At 39.2% G+C, this 18,352-nt stretch overlaps 2 protein-coding genes and 1 long non-coding RNA gene across 4 annotated transcripts in view; 1 reads left to right on the top strand and 2 right to left on the bottom strand.

Moving 5' to 3' along the window:
• The window catches only part of RWDD2A (RWD domain containing 2A), a 15,367-nt gene extending 10,728 nt beyond the window's left edge, over nucleotides 1-4,639 (bottom strand). The window contains exon 1 of one of the 2 annotated variants that reach the window (XM_042986743.1): nucleotides 4,368-4,639. The gene's annotated coding sequence lies outside the window, so the exon portion shown is untranslated. The remainder of the gene's footprint in view (nucleotides 1-4,367) is intronic. The other variant, XM_042986744.1, reaches the window with a different exon arrangement.
• PGM3 (phosphoglucomutase 3) overlaps nucleotides 1-18,352 on the top strand; it is a 23,064-nt gene extending 4,712 nt beyond the window's left edge. The window contains exons 4-13 of the mRNA XM_007090149.2: nucleotides 370-437; nucleotides 5,380-5,513; nucleotides 6,432-6,627; nucleotides 9,303-9,460; nucleotides 10,283-10,366; nucleotides 12,821-12,919; nucleotides 14,796-14,912; nucleotides 15,598-15,720; nucleotides 16,713-16,886; nucleotides 17,936-18,352. Of these exons, the coding sequence (XP_007090211.2) occupies nucleotides 370-437; nucleotides 5,380-5,513; nucleotides 6,432-6,627; nucleotides 9,303-9,460; nucleotides 10,283-10,366; nucleotides 12,821-12,919; nucleotides 14,796-14,912; nucleotides 15,598-15,720; nucleotides 16,713-16,886; nucleotides 17,936-18,013 (1,231 nt within the window). The 3' untranslated portion in view covers nucleotides 18,014-18,352. The remainder of the gene's footprint in view (nucleotides 1-369; nucleotides 438-5,379; nucleotides 5,514-6,431; nucleotides 6,628-9,302; nucleotides 9,461-10,282; nucleotides 10,367-12,820; nucleotides 12,920-14,795; nucleotides 14,913-15,597; nucleotides 15,721-16,712; nucleotides 16,887-17,935) is intronic.
• LOC122238683 lies at nucleotides 16,847-17,960 on the bottom strand. Its single transcript, XR_006217736.1, has 3 exons — nucleotides 17,887-17,960; nucleotides 17,746-17,799; nucleotides 16,847-16,928 (listed from the first exon to the last, which is right to left on the bottom strand). It is a non-coding gene; the product is annotated as an uncharacterized LOC122238683 (long non-coding RNA).

Here is an 18,352-nt window from a genome sequence, read left to right as displayed (position 1 = left end):
TGGTGGTTTACTCCCCTGTACTGCATAATGCACACTGTTTGCATTCAGTATTTATTGCTATTGTTCCTAGGTAATGTACATGTTGTTACAGTCAAACTTGACCACGTATTTGGGGATGGTGTAATCAGTGTATTTTTATATCTGTTTTCTAAATTTGTTTAAAAACCAAACTCTTTCTGAGAAATGTATTGTGAAAGACTGCTGGAAAATGCTTATACTTTGCCTATATCCTCTTTCCAGTGTTTTCAGACTTGACAGGTTTCTTATTATTCTGAAATATGTAGCACATAATTTCTGTATTTGCTTTCAGAATTTAGCAACTCTTGGTTTCAGGATGGGATGTGTTATTTTCTTCCTTTTCTTTTCTAGGCCCACCAGTGAGAAACTCTCACAGTCTGTAATAGATGGTGTAACTGCTTTAGAAGGTCAATTTCATGGTATGTAGCTATCTTGAGCTGTGAATTAAGTTAATCTTAGAAAAAAAGTTTTAAAAAGTTGTGAAAGTAGTAACATTTTAGAAAAGTTTGAAAACGTGGATAAAAAAAGGTTTTGAAAAATGAACTCCTAGGTATTAAATACTAGTTTTTTAAATTTAGAAAATTCAATAATTTTTTTTCTTGGTGTGCATATTTTGGTTTACCTATAGGAGATTATATGTAAGAAATACTGATCTTAACTTCCTTTACTTTAGTAAATTTTCTGGTATGAAAACCTTTGAAGTTACTTAAAGATGTTCATTCTGGGGAGCTTCTGTCAGTATTCTCTAATAGCCGATCACATGTGGAATCAGCCGTTACATATCAAATCATGATGCAAAGTCGCTTTGGCCTACTTATCATGATTTAAGTTTTGACAGGTAGTTTTTCCTATAGAATTACATGCAGTACAATGGAGGCTTGAATCCTCTTCTCACATCATCTACCATGCATGCCCCTTGTGAATGCAGTGACTCCATTGTGCTTGGAGGTGAATTTCCCTAGTGTCTCCCTACTTTCTTATTTAAAAATATCTTCTCTTGACCTTTTCAACCTCCTTTCCAGCCCCTGTGTGCTCGTTTCTTCAGAGTAATTCCAAGAGCTTGCCTTGGCTTACTTCTCTGCTTTTCTAGTCATTACTTATCCCACTGCAGGCAAAGTCTCCATCCTGGCCCCTTCAGTGAAATGTCTCTCTCAACACTCATCTGAATTCTAATTGCCAGATTCAGTGGCTGTTAAAAAGTGGGAATTCTTGGGATGCCTGGGTGGCTCAGTCGGTTGGGCATCTGACTTTGGTTCAGATGATCTTGCGGTTCGTGGTTTTGAGCCCCTCGTCGGCCTCTGTGCTGGCAGCTCAGAGCCTGGAGCCTGCTTCGGATTCTGTGTCTCCCTGTCCCTCTGCCCCTCCCCCACTCGCTCGCTCTCTCTTTCTCTCTCTCTCAAAAATAAATATTAAAAAAAAAATTTATAAAGTGGGGATTCTTAGCCTGGGGCCCAGGGTTTCCTGGGAAGTGTTTGGTTAAGCTGCAGGGATCTGGTGACAGAGTGTTCTTGCTAGTGTGCAGAGTGTTACCTGTATGTGCACTCTTTTAGGTAGAGGATTCTTTGCTTTTGTCAGATAGATGCTCAAAGGGATCTGTGACCTAAAAATTATTTCCAGAATTTATATTTTGAAGTTTTTATTTTAGTTGCTGTCTTGATAGCTCTCCACACTGTGACCTCCTCCTTTCTTTCTTTAAAATTCTACTTCCTTGGCCACTGTCCCTTATTGGTCTTCCATTTGGGCCCTTTCTCTCAATTTGGACATTGCATATTTCTTTCGTTCTGCTTGCTGAATGATCATCTTTACTGCCATAGCTCCAGCTGTGTGAAGCTTAATTCTTCACTTGTTAGTTCAAACATTTTTGATTGTGTGCTATGTACAATTCTCCAGTAGTCTGTTTCATGCCAATCACAGCTTATTGTCAGAATCCCATTTTGCATCACGATGTGTGCATACGTACTTGTGTGTATAAGTGACACAAAAGCATCAATAAATAATACCTATACTGCACGACATGCATTCACCTGTGTTATTTAAAAAAAACACAAAAATGTTGGTTGTATCTCACTAAGTGGGTTCCATGAGCCCTGACAGTCTCAGGTCTGCAGTGGTCTGCCCTTACCCCAGATTCATCCTGCCTGAAACTATTGTTTGTACCATTCTCAGAATGGTTCACTTTTTCAGCACTGTCATTCTAGCTGTATAATACTTTTCTAATGTTTTAGTCTAGAAAAATTTGAGAGTAATTAAAAAAAAATTTTTTTTTTTACCTTTCCCTCATTTCTGTCTTCAGCTTAGTGAAAGGTTAATGTAGCTGCTGCTTAGAGAGAATGGGGGAAGCTGGTAGAAGATAAGGTTGAGGAGGGAAGCAGGGGCCCTGTCCTTTCAAGCCGTGTAGGTTGCGGTAAAGATTTGGGTTTTATTCCAAATGCACTGGAACTCCATTGAAGGATTTTGTGCGTAGGAATATGATCACGTTTCCATTTTAAGTCAGTCACTCTGGCTTTTATGTACAGAGAGACAGGAAGGTTGTAAGAAAGAAAAAGAGACTACTGTAGTTCATGTAAGAGGGATGATTGTGAGAGAAGTGGAGAAATTTGAAGTTAGTATTGACTTCAAAGGATTTTATGATACATTATGAGCTAGAGTTGTGAAGAATGGCTTGTAGGTTTCTGGGTTGATCAGTAGACTAGAAGAGTAACTACATAAGAGTCATTGTTTCTTGATTAACTGTATATAATAGTCATTTGTTAAATGTTTATTTGGTCGTTTTGATATTGGTCACGAAATCCTTTTGTTCCATCTTTTGGTAAGTCTTTTGAAATAATCGTTTTCCTCTCCTTATACCCCTCTGTTAAGCTAGGTTAAGCGCTGATCCACTTTTTTGAGCTCCTACACCTCTTTCCACCTGATCCTTACGTTAGAGCCATGGGTGCCTTCATGAAATACCGTTTCCATTGTAGAACTGCAGGGTTCAGTAACTTTTAAATGATCTTTTGCCTCTAGTCTAAACTTTGTGCTTGACTTTGAAGATCTGTGTTGGATTTAGTTACAGAATATTCACTGGATACTGGTCCATCTCTGTTATTTTTTCTGTTTCTTGTTCTTGGTACTTTTCTTGTGTGTTTAGCTATTTTTGACTATAAGCTGTTTGTTTTTCTTGGAAAATTATCTGTGGGACATTTTTGAGGTGTATGGTAAGGCATATTTCTCTGGCAGAGTTTAGTTATTGCCTTTGCTGGGTCCCTGGGGGTGCGACTTGGCTGGTGGATGACAAGGTTCTTTGATGACAGAGTTCTTCTGGACCTCTGTGGTTACGTGAATTGGGGCTGGAAACCTGTGGGAGGCCTGTGCTTCTGGTGACAGCTCTTCAGGGATGGGATATTTCCTGCTCTGCTTGGTGTCAAGACCACTCTTCTGGGAGTGGGTACTTGGGGCTGATTCACTTCGGACTCACCCTTTTTCTGAAGAGTAGTCCTTTGAAGCTTCAACTTCATGAGGGCCTGGCCTTCTATTGGGTGTCCTTCCCTTTTTTTTTTTTTTTAAACCTTTAATTATTATTGAGAGACAGAGAGAGACAGAGCATGAGCAGGGGAGGGGCAGAGAGAGGAGGAGACACAGAATCCAAAGCAGGCTCCAGGCTCTGAGCTGTCAGCACAGAGCCCGATGTGGGGCTTGAACTCACAAACCGTGAGATCATGACCTGAGCCGAAGTCTGACGTTCAGTCAACTGAGCCACCCAGGCACCCGGTGTTCTTCTTATCTTAGGTCAACATGGACTTGTTTGTACTGGAAGCAGTAAGTTAATTTCTGGTTGAGAGGAATGACCTTAAAGCAAAACTGACTTCCCATAGTTGAAATCTTGGAGTTCTTCTTTTCACAGAGATTTTAGCCTAATTTCCGCTTTAACTCATTGGCACAGCAATGCTTTTTAAAAGGAGATTTTTCTTTTATCTGGCATTTTTGGTGGTTTTTAGGAGGTTCATCTGAATTACATAGTTTGCAGTATTATTCGAACTATAACTCAATTATTATTTTTCTATATTCTATTTTTGTTACCTGTCCATATTAAATGATTTTTTTTATTAATAGTAGTCATTCATATTTCTTTTAGAATTGAGTATGTGCCCACTGTGTGGGGTTCCCCCCCCAACATTACCAAACAATCAATTTAATTCTCTGACATTATCTACTTAGAAGTAGGGTCAGATCCCATAGGTTAAGGGTACAGTGTCACATGACTCCCCATGCCCCCTCTTTAGATGCCAGTCACCTGGGCTTTTGACAACCCCCTTCTTTTATTAATTTGCTAGAGTGCTCACAGAACTCAAGAGAAAAATTTTACTTACCAGATTACTGGTTTCTTATAAAGGGTATAACTCAGGAACAGCCAGATGGATGAGATACGGCAAGGTATGTGGGAAGGGGCACGGAACTTCCATGCTCTGGCCAACCACTCTCCCCAGTCTCCACATGTTTCACCAACCCAAAAGCTTGTCCTTTTGGGTTTTTAATGGAGGCTTCATTACATGGGTACAATCAGTTAAGGGATTGACTGTTGATATTTGAATGCAATCTAGCCCCTCTTTTCTGCTCTGCCTGGATTGGCAAGGGGGACCAGGAATATGGGAGAGGTCTGAAAGTTCCAGCTCTCTAATCACATGGTTGGTTCCCCTGGCAACCAGCCCCATCTTTGGGTTCCCTTGGAGCCTTCCTTGTCTCCTTAGCATAACAAAAGACAATTTCTACTCTCTTCACTTAGGAAGTTCATGGGTTTAGAAGCCCTTCTTAGAATGGAGACAAAGACCAAATCTCCAATTTTTTTTTAAGTTTATTTATTTTTGAGACAGAGAGAGCCCACACCCACGCACGCACACACACCCACGCGCACACACACACACGCACACACACACGTGTGTGTGTGTGCGTGTGTGTGTGTGTGTGGGTGTGTGTGTGTGTGTGTGTGTTTAGAGGGAGGGTGGTGTGTGGGGAGGGCCAGAGAGAAAGAGGGAGAGACAGCTTCCCAACCAGGCTCTGGCTGTCGGTGTGGAGCCCCACTCGATCCCAGAAACCATGAGATCATGACCTGAGCTGAAATCAAGAGTCGGGTGCTCAACGATCTGAGCCACCCAGGCACCCCTGTTTCTTATAAATCACAGTATCATAATGTGACAGGCAGTTGTAATAACTTCAGTGGATATATTTATGCATATTTCTGGATAGTTTGAAAGTTTTTGTGTCCTCTGAGATGTTTTTATTTTGAAGATTTGTTGCTCTCAAATTCATATGGTATGAATCCGTTTGAACATTTTTTTCTTTATTAAGAAATGTGGTGAATTGCTTTTTGTATTTGTATGACAGATTACGGCTTGGTAACAACGCCCCAGCTGCACTACATGGTATACTGTCGAAATACCAGTGGCCAATATGGAGAGGCAACCCTAGAAGGTTACTACCAGAAACTCTCTAAGGCCTTTATGGAACTTACCAAACAGGTAAAAATCTCGTGAACATGGTTAGAGTTTAAGCAAATGAATAAAATAAGATCAATTCAACAATTTATCTTAAGTAGATAGCTCATCACTCCTCCTTTTTCCAAAAATGCAGTGTATTTCCTTTTCTTTTCTAGGGCTCCACAAGGCTTGGCCCTTGTGTCCTGCTGTCTATTGGCATTTACTTGGCGAGGCACGTAGTACACGTAGTGCATTCTGAGATCACGGTGGGGGAAAACCTGGTGGGGTTCTTAAGGTTACAGAAGTATTTATTCAGATGAATTTGCTCTTAAGGTTAATGTTAGATGCTATTGGCATCATACTTGAGGTGTCTGCTGTTGAAAAAGATTTTTCTCCTGTGTAGATTAGCTGCTTAAACCTTGATGGGGTTTGCAGGGTGTAATTTGATCAACAAATATTGAATATATGTTAACCAAAACAGAGCCCTTGTTCTTAAAGAATTTTTATTCTGAAGTGAGGGTGGGCCAGAGAGGAGACTGACAAAAAAACCCATACATCCCAGTGGTGTTATGTGCTGTGAAGGGAATGGCAGGCATCATTCTGCTCATCCATCTGTATACTCATTCCCACATTTGAATGCCTGTCATGTAATATAGGCTGTAGTATTATTTTGAAGGGTCCCTGCTTAATTGAGGCTAAATTCTAGTAAAGCTCCATTTCCATAAGGTATTCAGTCAATGAAACTGTTCTAGTGTCAGTTTCCAAAAAGTTTTAAAGGCCTTTAAATTTCACTTTGGTTTTCTGCAATTTTCATCTGAATATGTATACCCTTTTGTTTCCCAGGGTAAAATAGATGAGTTAACTGAAATAATAGAAGATGTTTACATATACCTATATGTGCTATATGTTTCGCTTTTTTGTAACTTGAAATTTTTCTTCCATATGTCTTTTCCTTTTAAGACTTTGTGCAGCGAAGATGAATATAGATCAGTTAAGGTTGACTGTGCAAATGGCATAGGGGCCCTGAAGCTGAAAGAAATGGAACACTACGTTTCCCAGGGGCTGTCAGTTCAGCTCTTCAATGACGGCACCAAAGGGAAACTCAATCATTTATGTGGGGCTGACTTTGTGAAAAGTCATCAGAAACCTCCACAGGGTATGTAGAAAATGTGTTTTTAGAGTTCTTTGAAACCAGTCTTACTTGAGACAGAGGTGGCCAAGTGAGTTGAGTCATGCTGCTCGTCCTGGCGCCCCGCTTTAGACATCTGGACACTTTCTTACTGTCCATGCCATTCGAAACATGGTCCATGCCCTTTGCCTATGAGTCACATGACTCCTACAGTGTGTAGGCAATGTCTGGGGGAGGGGCGGGGGGGAATCAAAATCAGGAATTGGTGTTTTAAAGCAGTAGTTCTCAAACTTCAGTATGAGTGAGAATCACCTGGAGGGCTTGTTAGCACACAGATTCCTGGGCTCTACTCTAGAGTTTCTGATTCTATAGGTCTGGGTAGAATTAGGGTAGGAAAAAAATTTGTCTTTCTGTCAAGCACCCAGCCTTTGTTAATGTCGCTGGTCTGAGGACCACACTTTGAGAATCCTTGATCTAAAGGATAGCAATAGTGACTAGCATGTTTCACCTTACCTGAGTTAGACACACTATGGAAAGGGAATGCAACTTGGCTTAATTATAACTGCATGCAAAATCTGTTTTCTCCAGTTGGTATATTAGGAGGAAGACTGTAGTTGTACTAGGAGGTGGTCTATGTTTTGCTGCGTTGTAAATCCTGAATTGTTAGTGGGTGGGCCAAACTTGGCTTACGGATGTATTTTGTTTGGTCTGCTGTGTGGTGTGTATTGCATTACTTGTCGCCATTTAAACATTTCATGATTTTACTTAAATATTAGGAATGCTGGCTTCTCTTTACCGATGTCAGAAAATGTCCATTCTCATGTGGCAATAATTGGCTGCCATAGAGGGGCTCCTGCCAACTTCAGACAGGACATGCATTCTTCAGAACTCCACAGACCTCATCCAGTTGCCTCTCTCCTTTACGTTATTCTGCCTCACTGTAGTACACATTTACATTTTTAGTTCGTCAGCTAGTTTGAACTCCTTTTTGTTGAATTGCTTGTTTTTGTTGAATTGACAGTTTGGTTCTAGATCCTGCATCTGTCCATCCATCTAAATACTGAGCTCTTCTCTCCCTTGCTCTAAGCACGGGTGGTGAGAACAAAGGCAAGAGAAATGTAGCTGAAAGTAAATCTTACAGCTTGCAGCGCACTGATAAAAACCTCAGACGTGCAGAGTGTGACATACCTCAAGGGACTTATGGCTGCCTTAATGTTGATGTTTTATTAGAGACTAAAAGCAACCTTATCTTGACAATAGCCAGATCTCTGTCAACCTCGCTTTTAGCATATAGAAATGCCTTAGAAACTTATGTTATCTCTATCCCCCGCCAACCTTAAAAGTATATAATCAGTCACTTCTCACAGTCCGAGCGCAGCTCTTTCTGCCTGTGGGTCCTGTCCCCTGCTATAAGAAAATCACCTTTTCGCACCGTAAAATGCCTTAAGAATTCTTTCTTGACTGTTGTGCTTGGCGGCCCTGCACCACGGGACTACAGAAAGAACAAAACCATAGGCCCTCACTTTTCCTGAAGCGTGTGTTATGCCTTCTAGTCAACCTTATATTCATATTCCTCATGAAAGCCTCATGTTGGATTTGTCCACCTGCTGCTCTCATGGCTAAGGAACAGCAAAATCTTCTAAGTTTGATGTTACAGTTGCTGAGGTTTTAATAACCCTATGCAAATTACACTGGCCATGTATCTCTCACAGGTTACAATTCTTCCCTCTAACTTACCAATGTTTCTTGTTACTGATGGTGTGAACAAATAAAAATCACTTCTACCAGAGTTGAAGCACATAACTCATCTGTTGATTATTTTTTATATCTAAAGGGCATCACAGTTCTAGGTAAATTGCATTCACAAATAGTCTGTAGCTTTCACCAAACTATGGGAACTTTCCTTACCAAACCAACTGGTTTATAAAACGGAATTTTACTTTATTTTATATTTTTTAAATCTTTATTTTTGAGAGCGAGAGTGCAAGCAGGGGAGGGGTAGAGAGAGGGAGATAACAGAATTCAAATAGAATCCAGGCTCTGAGCTGTCAGCACAGTGCCTGAGGCGGGGCTCGAACTCACACACTGTGAGATCTTGGCCTGAGCTGAAGTCAGACGCTTAACTGACTGAGCCACCCAGGTGCCTCTGGAATTTTATTTTAATATTATATCAAGTTTCAGCATAGAATTCTCCTTTTCCAGTTAGCTATGAAAGAATTTACCCTGTAAAAACTGCCAGTAAACCTGTATACTATTTAAAAATTAATTGGGGCGCCTGGGTGGCTTGGTCGGTTAAGCGTCCGACTTCGGCTCAGGTCATGATCTCACGGTCCGTGAGTTCAAGCCCCGCGTCGGGCTCTGTGCTGACAGCTCAGAGCCTGGAGCCTGTTTCAAATTCTGTGTCTCCCTCTCTCTCTGCTCCTCCCCTGTTCATGCTCTGTCTCTCTCTGTCTCAAAAATAAATAAACGTCAAACAAAAAAAAAATAAAAAAAATAAAAAAAAATTAAGACATTGGTTTTTATTTGGAAGGATAATTTTAAGTACCTCTTGAAAAGTGATATGTGGAACACATAAGGCCAGTTGTGATCATACTTTAGTGAAATATTTTTCCCTTGTAATTAATGTAAGAGAAAAAACTTTTTATATTGAGTTTTATCCCTATTTCTGTGACTGAAATGCATTTTAAAATTCTGTGTGCTAGGAATGGAAATGAAGTCTAATGAAAGATGCTGTTCCTTTGATGGAGATGCAGACAGAATCGTTTATCACTACCTCGATGTAGATGGTCACTTTCATCTCATAGATGGAGACAAGATAGCAACACTGATTAGCAGTTTCCTTAAAGAGCTCTTGTTGGAGGTATGGTGGGATGATTGACTGACTGCTCTTTAAAACAAGACTCACTGGTGACTAACATGTCTCAAAGGCACAATTTATACAAAGTTCCTTACATCTGTGGCCAGAAAATACAAGACGACACATGGTAATTTTAGTCATTTCACCATGGGGCACGGGTTTTCGAACCTGAAAGTAGTGCTCTTTTCTTCCTTATACTGGCAGAGTTTTATGATTCGAAGCTTTATGAAGATTTTGGTGTCTTCACAACTGACGCTTTAGTGAGCGTTCCATCATCACTCCCAAAGCTTTAAACAGAAGATTGCATCCTCTGAGAGATGTATTTACTATGTTATAATGTGGTTAGTAATGCGAGAGAGGTTTATTCTCCTTTGCTCTTTGGAAACCTTAGGCCAGCTTTTAGTATAGCATGTAATGGGAAGTAGTTATTATAATGTGGAAAAAGCTATACTTTAAAAGAGTTCAATAACTACTTTTATTTAAAATACTAGAGAGGTCAGGAAATCACAAGCTTCTTTTGGAAGGAATCCTTGTAGAATTTAAATAATGCTTGGGGGATGGGTATTGAGGAGGGCACCTTTTGGGATGAGCACTGGGTGTTGTATGGAAACCAATTTGACAATAAATTTCATATATTGGAAAAAAATAAATAATGCTTAAAAGTATTTTAGCTTTTTTTTCTGGCATACATGTAAATTTTCATTTTAGGCATTTATTGCATAAACTGGTAATTTTGGCATCCTTTAGAACTCTCATTATATGTTTGCTTTTGTAGTTAGTGTTTTTACTTTTGATGGCAAGGCAATTATCATTGTTTTTATCTAGATTGGAGAAAGTTTGAATATTGGTGTTGTACAAACTGCGTATGCAAATGGAAGTTCAACACGGTATCTTGAAGAAGTTATGAAGGTACTGAACCATTTCCATTTTCTGGTAGCTTCTTAATAATTCTATCTTAAGATATTTCTGTGAGGAAAACAGTGTGGTCATACAAGGGAACAGCTCGCAGTACATGAAGCTGAGCTGTTGTCCATTTAAGGCTAAGATATTAAGATACGGGGAAAAAATTGTCCCTGGTGCAAAAAGGGAAAGAGACTCCCCCACCCCCCACCCCTTTTCTTATGAATGTAAATGTTTTAAAAGGCTAAGCAAATTTTATAGTTCAGGAATGTTTTCCCTAAGGGTCTAGAATCCCCTCATCGAAATGTAAACTTCCGGGGAAAATAGCATCCTGTCTCCCAGGCTCCTGAGAGTTTTAAGTTAGTTACAGCTTGGAATCAGCCACATATATTTACTTGTTACCGAGATATGAGAAGATTTACTATTCTTTTGGTAAGGACTAAACACCGATTGCCACCACAATTATCAGGTAAATTTAAAATAAGTGGTCCTGTAAAGTCTTCTTGAGAAGCAGGCCTATTCAGTAGACATAGGGACTATTGCTTTGGGATTTCACAGGCGGGGAGAGAGACTCGGCTACTCTTAATACAACAAGGAAAAGTGGAGACTTAATCCAACAAGGAAAAGTGGGAGAGGGGGTTGGTGGATGGAACATTACTAAGGAATCTTCAGGAGTCAGGATTCCGACTGAACATACCTTACAGGACTCCTGTTGAAGACAGGCCAGGGTGGTTAGATACTACCTGGGGTATGGTATGGGGTGAGGACTTCGATCAGTTATGGAGGGTAGGAGATTCTTGCTGAGACTGGACTCTTCCAGACATGCAAGGATAGGACCTCTTTGGGATCACAGGAAAAGTTTGTTCAGGGATAGAATCTGTTACTAGTTACCTTCAGCTGTATTATAAAAGGGTGAGATTGCTGTCTGTAGTTCTTAACAGATTTCCTGTGGTGTGCATCACAGTCTAGCTTGAGGTGTGTTCAGTAATCAAAACTGTTTTCTTACTCTTCTATAGGCAAGTTTTCTGGGTTGTTAGAGGAGGTTTTGTATCTGATTTTTTTCCCCCAACATCCCCCAGATGACTGACCATCCTCTGTACCCCATCACCTGCTCTAAGAGTTGGAGGGTCCATGGCCAAAATTATGTCTGTTTGCCTTTACTCTTTCTCACTATCTAGTGTATTTTCCAACTTTTGTGCATTCCTTTTCAAATTCCTGCATTTTACTAGTTTTTGTTGCTTTTCCACTCTTTTTAAAGCAGGGGTAGCAAAGTCCTATTCTTGTAGAATCTGGATAAGTGAAGACAAAAAGTACAGCAGGTGCATAAGGACTAGGAAGAGTGTGCCCAGACAGGCCAGCTGCTGTCACATTTAGTAGGATTCTTCAAGAAAAGCTGAAAATCTAAGTTTTTATGTGACTCTCCTTCCTACTACTTTTTAAGTCTTGACAGCTGATTAAAAATTTAAAAGAAATAGGTAGGCAAAATAAAACACATCTGGAAGCTGCTAGTTTGCGACATGATTTAAATATAAAGTTGCAGTAAACACACTCAAGGAACTCCATTGGTGCCCAGTTGCCCACCATTTAGCAGGGATTCTCAGTATTTGGGTTATCGTTTTAGTATTTCTTTTCTGTGTTAACATTTTTATAGGTAATATATACCCTGTTTAAGAAACAAATACATCAGAAACTGTTACTCATCAACCCATTCTCCTATGGATGAATTAAATATTTTTAGCTCTAACCTTTCTCGAGGTCTTCTAAATGCAATCAATGGCCAATCTTATTTTATCTTGATCTCTTTTGAGATTTGCCACTATCAGACTTATTAACCACTCTTCTCTCTCAGATCCATCCAAGGCTTAGGCTGCCCAGTGTTGCTAGTTCAACCATCGTAATTTCTTAATGGGATTAGTCCTAGAAACCTCCTAACCAATGTCTTTTAACCTTCTAAGCCACGGGTTAAGAAACTGACCTGCCACATGTTTATGAATAGTTTTATTGGAACACAACCATGCTTATTTGTTTCTGTTATTTTCTGTGATTGCTTTCACACTGGTGGCAGAAGTGAGCAGTCGTGAAAGAAATACGGCTGTAAACTTTGAAATATTTATTATATGTCCTTTTATAGTAAAGCTTGCAGACCTCTGTAAACCATTCTCCACATTGTAGCTAATGGAGCTTTCTACACAATTAGATCATGTCACTCCCCCACTTATAATCTTTCAATATTTTATCCGGGGATGCTCCTCTTTCTCGCCTTGCTTTTTCCCTTGGTTGTGTATTTCTATAGTTGCCTTCTCTCTCCCATACTAACACTTACCACTTGGTATTTTAATTACGTGTCTTCCTCACTAGATGGCTCCCGGTTTGTTCCCTGTTGTAGTCTTCGGAGAGTCGGTATATAATATGTATTTGCCCATTGAATAACTGCTATTGTGTTTCTTTAAATATGTGTCATAGGTACCTGTCTATTGTACTAAAACTGGTGTAAAACATTTACATCACAAGGCTCAAGAGTTTGACATTGGAGTTTATTTTGAAGCAAATGGGCATGGCACAGTAAGTTCTCCTTAGTTACAACCAGCTTTAGCTGGACTTTCTTTTTTCTGAGTAGTAATACCTTATAATCGATTCCCACTTTGTTGAAATGATCAGTATGACAGTAGAGTAAGATTGGGTTTACTTAATATATTCTTATGTGTGTTGAAACTGGTTTTCTGGGGCGCCTGGGTGGCTCAGTCGGTTAAGGGGCCAACTTCGGCTCAGGTCATGATCTCGCAGTCCGTGAGTTCGAGCCCCGTGTCAGGCTCTGTGCTGACAGCTCAGAGCCTGGAGCCTGTTTCAGATTCTGTGTCTCCCTCCCTCTGACCCTCCCCCGTTCATGCTGTCTCTCTCTCTGTCTCAAAAATAAATAAACGTTAAAAAAAAAAAAAACATTAAAAAAAAAAAGAAACTGGTTTTCTTTTAGGTTATGATCTTTGAGTGTGAACAGATAATACAATTTGTTCCTACAGGTTTTGTTTTTTTGTTTTTGAGAGCACGAGCAGGGCAGGGGTAGAGGGAGAGAGAGAATCCCAAGCAGGCTCCACGCTCAGCGTGAAGTACAAAGTGGGGCACTGTGCGATCATGATCTGAGCCAATATCAGGAGTTGGATGCTTAACTGAGCCACCCAGGCACCCATTTTTAGTTTCTTAAAAAAAAAGAGAAAGAAAGCAGTTCTTAATTTTCTTACAAGCGGATTGTTTATCATTTAAAATCTTTTCTTTGAACTGGCCATAGGTAGTGAAAGTTCAGTAGCTGTGGTAAACTGAAAAGTGTTGGAATGCTTGAGAATTAAGTTATGAGCGACTAGAAATGAGTGTAAGTAGCAATAAGCATGTAAAATTTTTATGGTGCTTTTTGTAGGCAGAATATTTAAAGAATTTTTTGAGATATAGTTCACATAGCTTAAAATTCACCATTTTGAAGTGTACTAAGTGGTTTTTAGTGTATTCATAAGGTTCCGACTTTTGTTTAAACGTTTTTATGCCACACCTCATTTCGTAAATAGATTGGAGGTAACCTAAACAGAAAATGTTACCTAGGTCAGATTTTCATTAATTCTGAACTGGCTTCTAGAGGCCTTGATCATAAGAAAAATAATAATTTCTCAGGAAATGCAGTTAAAATATAACTTCAGTGATCTAAGGCAGAGGTTGATAAATAATTTTAAAGGGCAGATAGTATTTTAGACTTTTGGCTCGTAAGGTCTCTGTTGCACCTGTCAGCTCTGCTGGTGTAGGATAAGGGAATGTGTATGGCTGTGTTCCAGCAGAAATAGTGACCAGAGTGTAGTCTAGTTTACCAGCAAACATGTCATTTCATCAAGTGCTGACTATAGTATTGAGCCACTCTGACGTAACTAAACTCATGGGCAAAACATTTTAAAATGACAGGAATCTTGAGGAACATGATGTATATCATATACATGGTACTATTTGCCATAGTAAGTACAATGAACTCTTCTTTTATCTAGCTTATATCCTTTAAATTTTTACGACAAGAAAACTGCTAGTTGTGTTGAATTCTGTATTCTTTCAAGTAAAATGGATGCAGATAGGCTTAAAGAACTGGTTGCACAGAACTAATTGAGCTGGCAGAGGGGCAAACATAATATACTCATCATGTACATTTGCCTCTGTCAGAGTGGTATTTTCTTTGTAATCAGCTCTTTGTATTTTGATAACCAGTTCTTTAATTCATGAAGTATTTTTTTTCCCCAACTATTATCTTTTGGGTTCTGATATGATCTTGTCAATTTCATACATTCTAAGGCTACCATTATTTTTCCCTTCAGTTTTTCCAGATTCATTCAGAGTTTCAAAAGTGGTTTAACTTGGATGACTGGGCACGAAGAGAATGTTTTACGATTGTGTGTTTATGCTTTCCTTGCAGGTACTGTTTAGTAAAGCTGCCGAAACAAAGATAAGACAACTCACAAAAGAATTAGAAGATGAGAAAAGGAAAGCTGCTGCTAAGATGCTTGAAAACGTTATTGACTTGTTCAACCAGGTCAGAGCTGGAGGGTGGTGGGCTCTTGGTTACTTTACCATTGTTCATAAGGTAGACAGAATAGTGTGTTGCATAAAAAAGTGGAAAAGTCCTGGCAGCTTCCTTGCCACAGTGGTATATACAGTTGAGATGGACACTGAAATGCAGTGACAGAACACTGATGTGCTTCCTTACCCCTGTATTTTATGATGAAAACTTGTAAGTATAATGAGTAGCTCGCATCTAGATTCAAAACTCTGCTACTGAGTCTATGTATATGTGTCAAATCAGTGAGATTGGAGTCTATACAGTATGGCAGAGGAAGCAAAGAGTAGGACCGGAAAAAGTGACAGAACTAGTATTTGAATATCTTGCACATAGGAAGGCACTTAACATACCTCAGTGTAATCCTTGCAGTAACCCAGGGAGAGGGGTTGTTATAATTCCCATTTCGTAAATGAAGAAACAAAGGGCTTGGAGCTAGTTATTCAGTCTTAATTTTATAGATAAGGAGGAAGAGTAAAGGCAAGTTTCTCAAGAGCTAGTTTCAGTATTCTTTGTAGAACTCTTTGTGGTCTTTCCTTTTATTTCTCCACACTAGTTTAATAATCTGTGTGAGGGTGGGGAGGAAGCACAGGAATGCTGTGATTTGTTTTCTAAGAGCATTCATATCCAAGGGTACACTTTCTTTCATTGTGTCTTGTAGGCAGCTGGTGATGCTATTTCTGATATGCTGGTGATTGAGGCAATCTTGATGCTGAAGGACTTGACTATACAACAGTGGGATGCTCTTTATATGGATCTTCCAAACAGACAGCTCAAAGTTAAGGTCTGAGCAATATTTTAAAATTCTTTTCTGAAAATTAACTAAAATGTATTATCTCCAATCTCTATATGAAAAATAATTCCGTGTCATGTTTCATCGTGTACATGTAGATATTATAGAAAATGCCTTATATCCTGTTTTCCCACATCTTAATCTTAACCAGTTGTTTGAGAAGTATTTAGTTTACCGACTTGAAAAGAAAAAAGTGATACATATTCTTTATAATAAAGATTTTATTGTGGAAAATTTAAAACAAATATAAATGTGGAGAGAACAAAAAAATTAAACCGCTGTGTTCTCAGTTTCTACAGATTTCAGCTATTGTCCTTCCCCATTCTCCATAGCCCCCATGTTATTTTGAAGCAATCCAGCTAGCCTATTATTGCAAGTGAAAATATTTCCTTTGAATTATTCTTGGGTCACGCAGAACTTCCTGGGGCTAGCTAGATGCTGAGAAGTAGGATCTTTGGGCTTAAATGGAGAGAAATTTTTTAAAGGCAGTTCATATAAATGCTCATTGATTTCTGTACAGCTTTATACCAGTGTACATACTCACCAACAGGATTTGTGAAAGACAATTAGAGGTAGTAAAGCCCGAGGTCACAGAAGTGGCTACTGATTGGCATATTTAGGAGATTTTTATCATGACCCTCTTACATAATAGGTTGCTGCTTTGTCAACAGTTTATAGAAATAGTTATTTGATCAGGGACTTAAGTCATACAGTCCCTTCCTGGCCACTATTGTAGTGGTAACTGTAAGACTGTGGAAATGTTGCCTGTTTTTGCTAAAGGCAATCTTTAAAGCTACAACTGAAATTAATAATCCTGATTTTGGCAGAAATAAAAATTATAAAATTTTAATGTAGTTGCACTCTGTGGTACAATAAGCTGAAATGTAGGTCTGTTACTGTTGAAATGGCCACAGTCTTTTGGTGGGAATTCTGTTGAACAGGTTAGGCTTATATAGTAACAGATATGAAATGCTTGTGCATAGGTTGCAGACAGGCAAGTTATTAGCACCACTGATGCTGAAAGACAAGTAGTTACACCTCCCGGACTACAGGAGGCAATCAATGACCTGGTGAAGAAATACAAGCTTTCCCGAGCTTTTGTCCGGCCTTCTGGTACGGAAGATGTAGTCCGAGTATATGCAGAAGCAGACTCGCAGGTAAGCTGGGATGGTTCTATTGAAAAAATGTGCGGTGAGAGTCTGATACCATGGGTAGTGGGGGTCGTAGTAGGAGAGAAAAGAAAACCATTTCAATAGTGTTGCAGTCTCACTGTGATAATTGTTTATGGAGATTTTTAGGTTCATATTAAGACTGTAAGAGTACTTTCATCAGTCATTGAACAAAATTAGACCAACTTAGTTTATTTCCCCAAATATTTTTCTTTTTATTCCAGACTTCCTATTTCTAACCATGGTATGAATAATCAGATACTTTGCCACGCGTTAGTCTTCTGTGGCCTGAAGTGGATGATCCTTTTTTTAAAAACTCCTTTAAAAACATAATCCTGTTGCTTTATGAAAACAACAGGCTTTGAGGTACATGTCTAACTGGTACCATCATCCAGGTTGATGGAAATTCATCTTTGTCTCTGGACTTTTGATTTGTTTTTCAAAATAATTTCCTTTAAACAGCCTTGCTCTGTGCCTCTGCTCTTTTCCTAACAGGGTCAAGACTTCACGGTCTCGATTTTTTAAACTTCGCCCTCTTCACACACTCTTTTACTCTTAAACCCTTGATCAGTGTTTGCACAGCTAAGGCAGTCTAGAGTGGGTTGAATAGGCACTCAGAAGGAGGCCCTTATAAGGGAGCTGGCAGCTTTTTGGCAGAAGCTTAGGCCATCCCAGAATATAGTGAATAGAAATTGCTGGTGGATGGGGAGAGGCCATCTGGGACTTAAATGGTTATTTACACTTAGGCCAATTGTGGCCGTACTTTTAAGGACTAGGTTTTATTGAATTTATTCAGAATTTTGGAATAACTAATTTTACAATTTGATTTGATTAACCAAGAACTCACCGGACTTGGAAGAATTTGAGTTTTCCATTTATTTAAGAATCTTGGAATTTGTTACTGAAAGGTGAAAAAAAAAAAAATTTTCATTTGAGTATGCTAGTGAGACAAAAAGTTCTCTTCCCTTCCCTCAGAGTTGTAAGTTACCTGATAGATGCTGTCTTTCTCCTCTAATCTCCTTTTGTGTCATTTTCAGGAAAATGCGGATAGCCTTGCACGTGCAGTCAGCTTGGCAGTATTTCAGCTGGCTGGAGGAGTTGGAGAAACACCCTAACCAGGTTTCTGAAGATAATTTTTATATTCATGACAAACTGGATTTTTAAGAACTTTTTACAAAATAATGGTACTGCCACTAATGTGACAGGTTCAGACACATTTATAATCATGTTTACGATGCACCTTACTAGATTGTTTCTAGATCTGATTGTTTTTCTTAAACACTACCACAACTGTTATTTAGAAATAGGGAAACCTTTTACCTGTTAAAGTGAAACTTGAACCAAATTTCAGTCTCACTAATGTAAAGTGCTCGGGGCTTAATCATTACCTTTATAGTACATTCGGGGACAAATTCATGAGGGCTGCTGGAAAATTAAACCTTACTACCAACTCC

Source organism: Panthera tigris, chromosome B2, assembly GCF_018350195.1.
Source record: "Panthera tigris isolate Pti1 chromosome B2, P.tigris_Pti1_mat1.1, whole genome shotgun sequence".
In the NCBI taxonomy this organism is placed as follows: Eukaryota; Metazoa; Chordata; class Mammalia; order Carnivora; family Felidae; genus Panthera; species Panthera tigris.
Note: the sequence above shows the minus strand (reverse complement) of the source record. Positions and strands in the feature narration are given on the sequence as shown.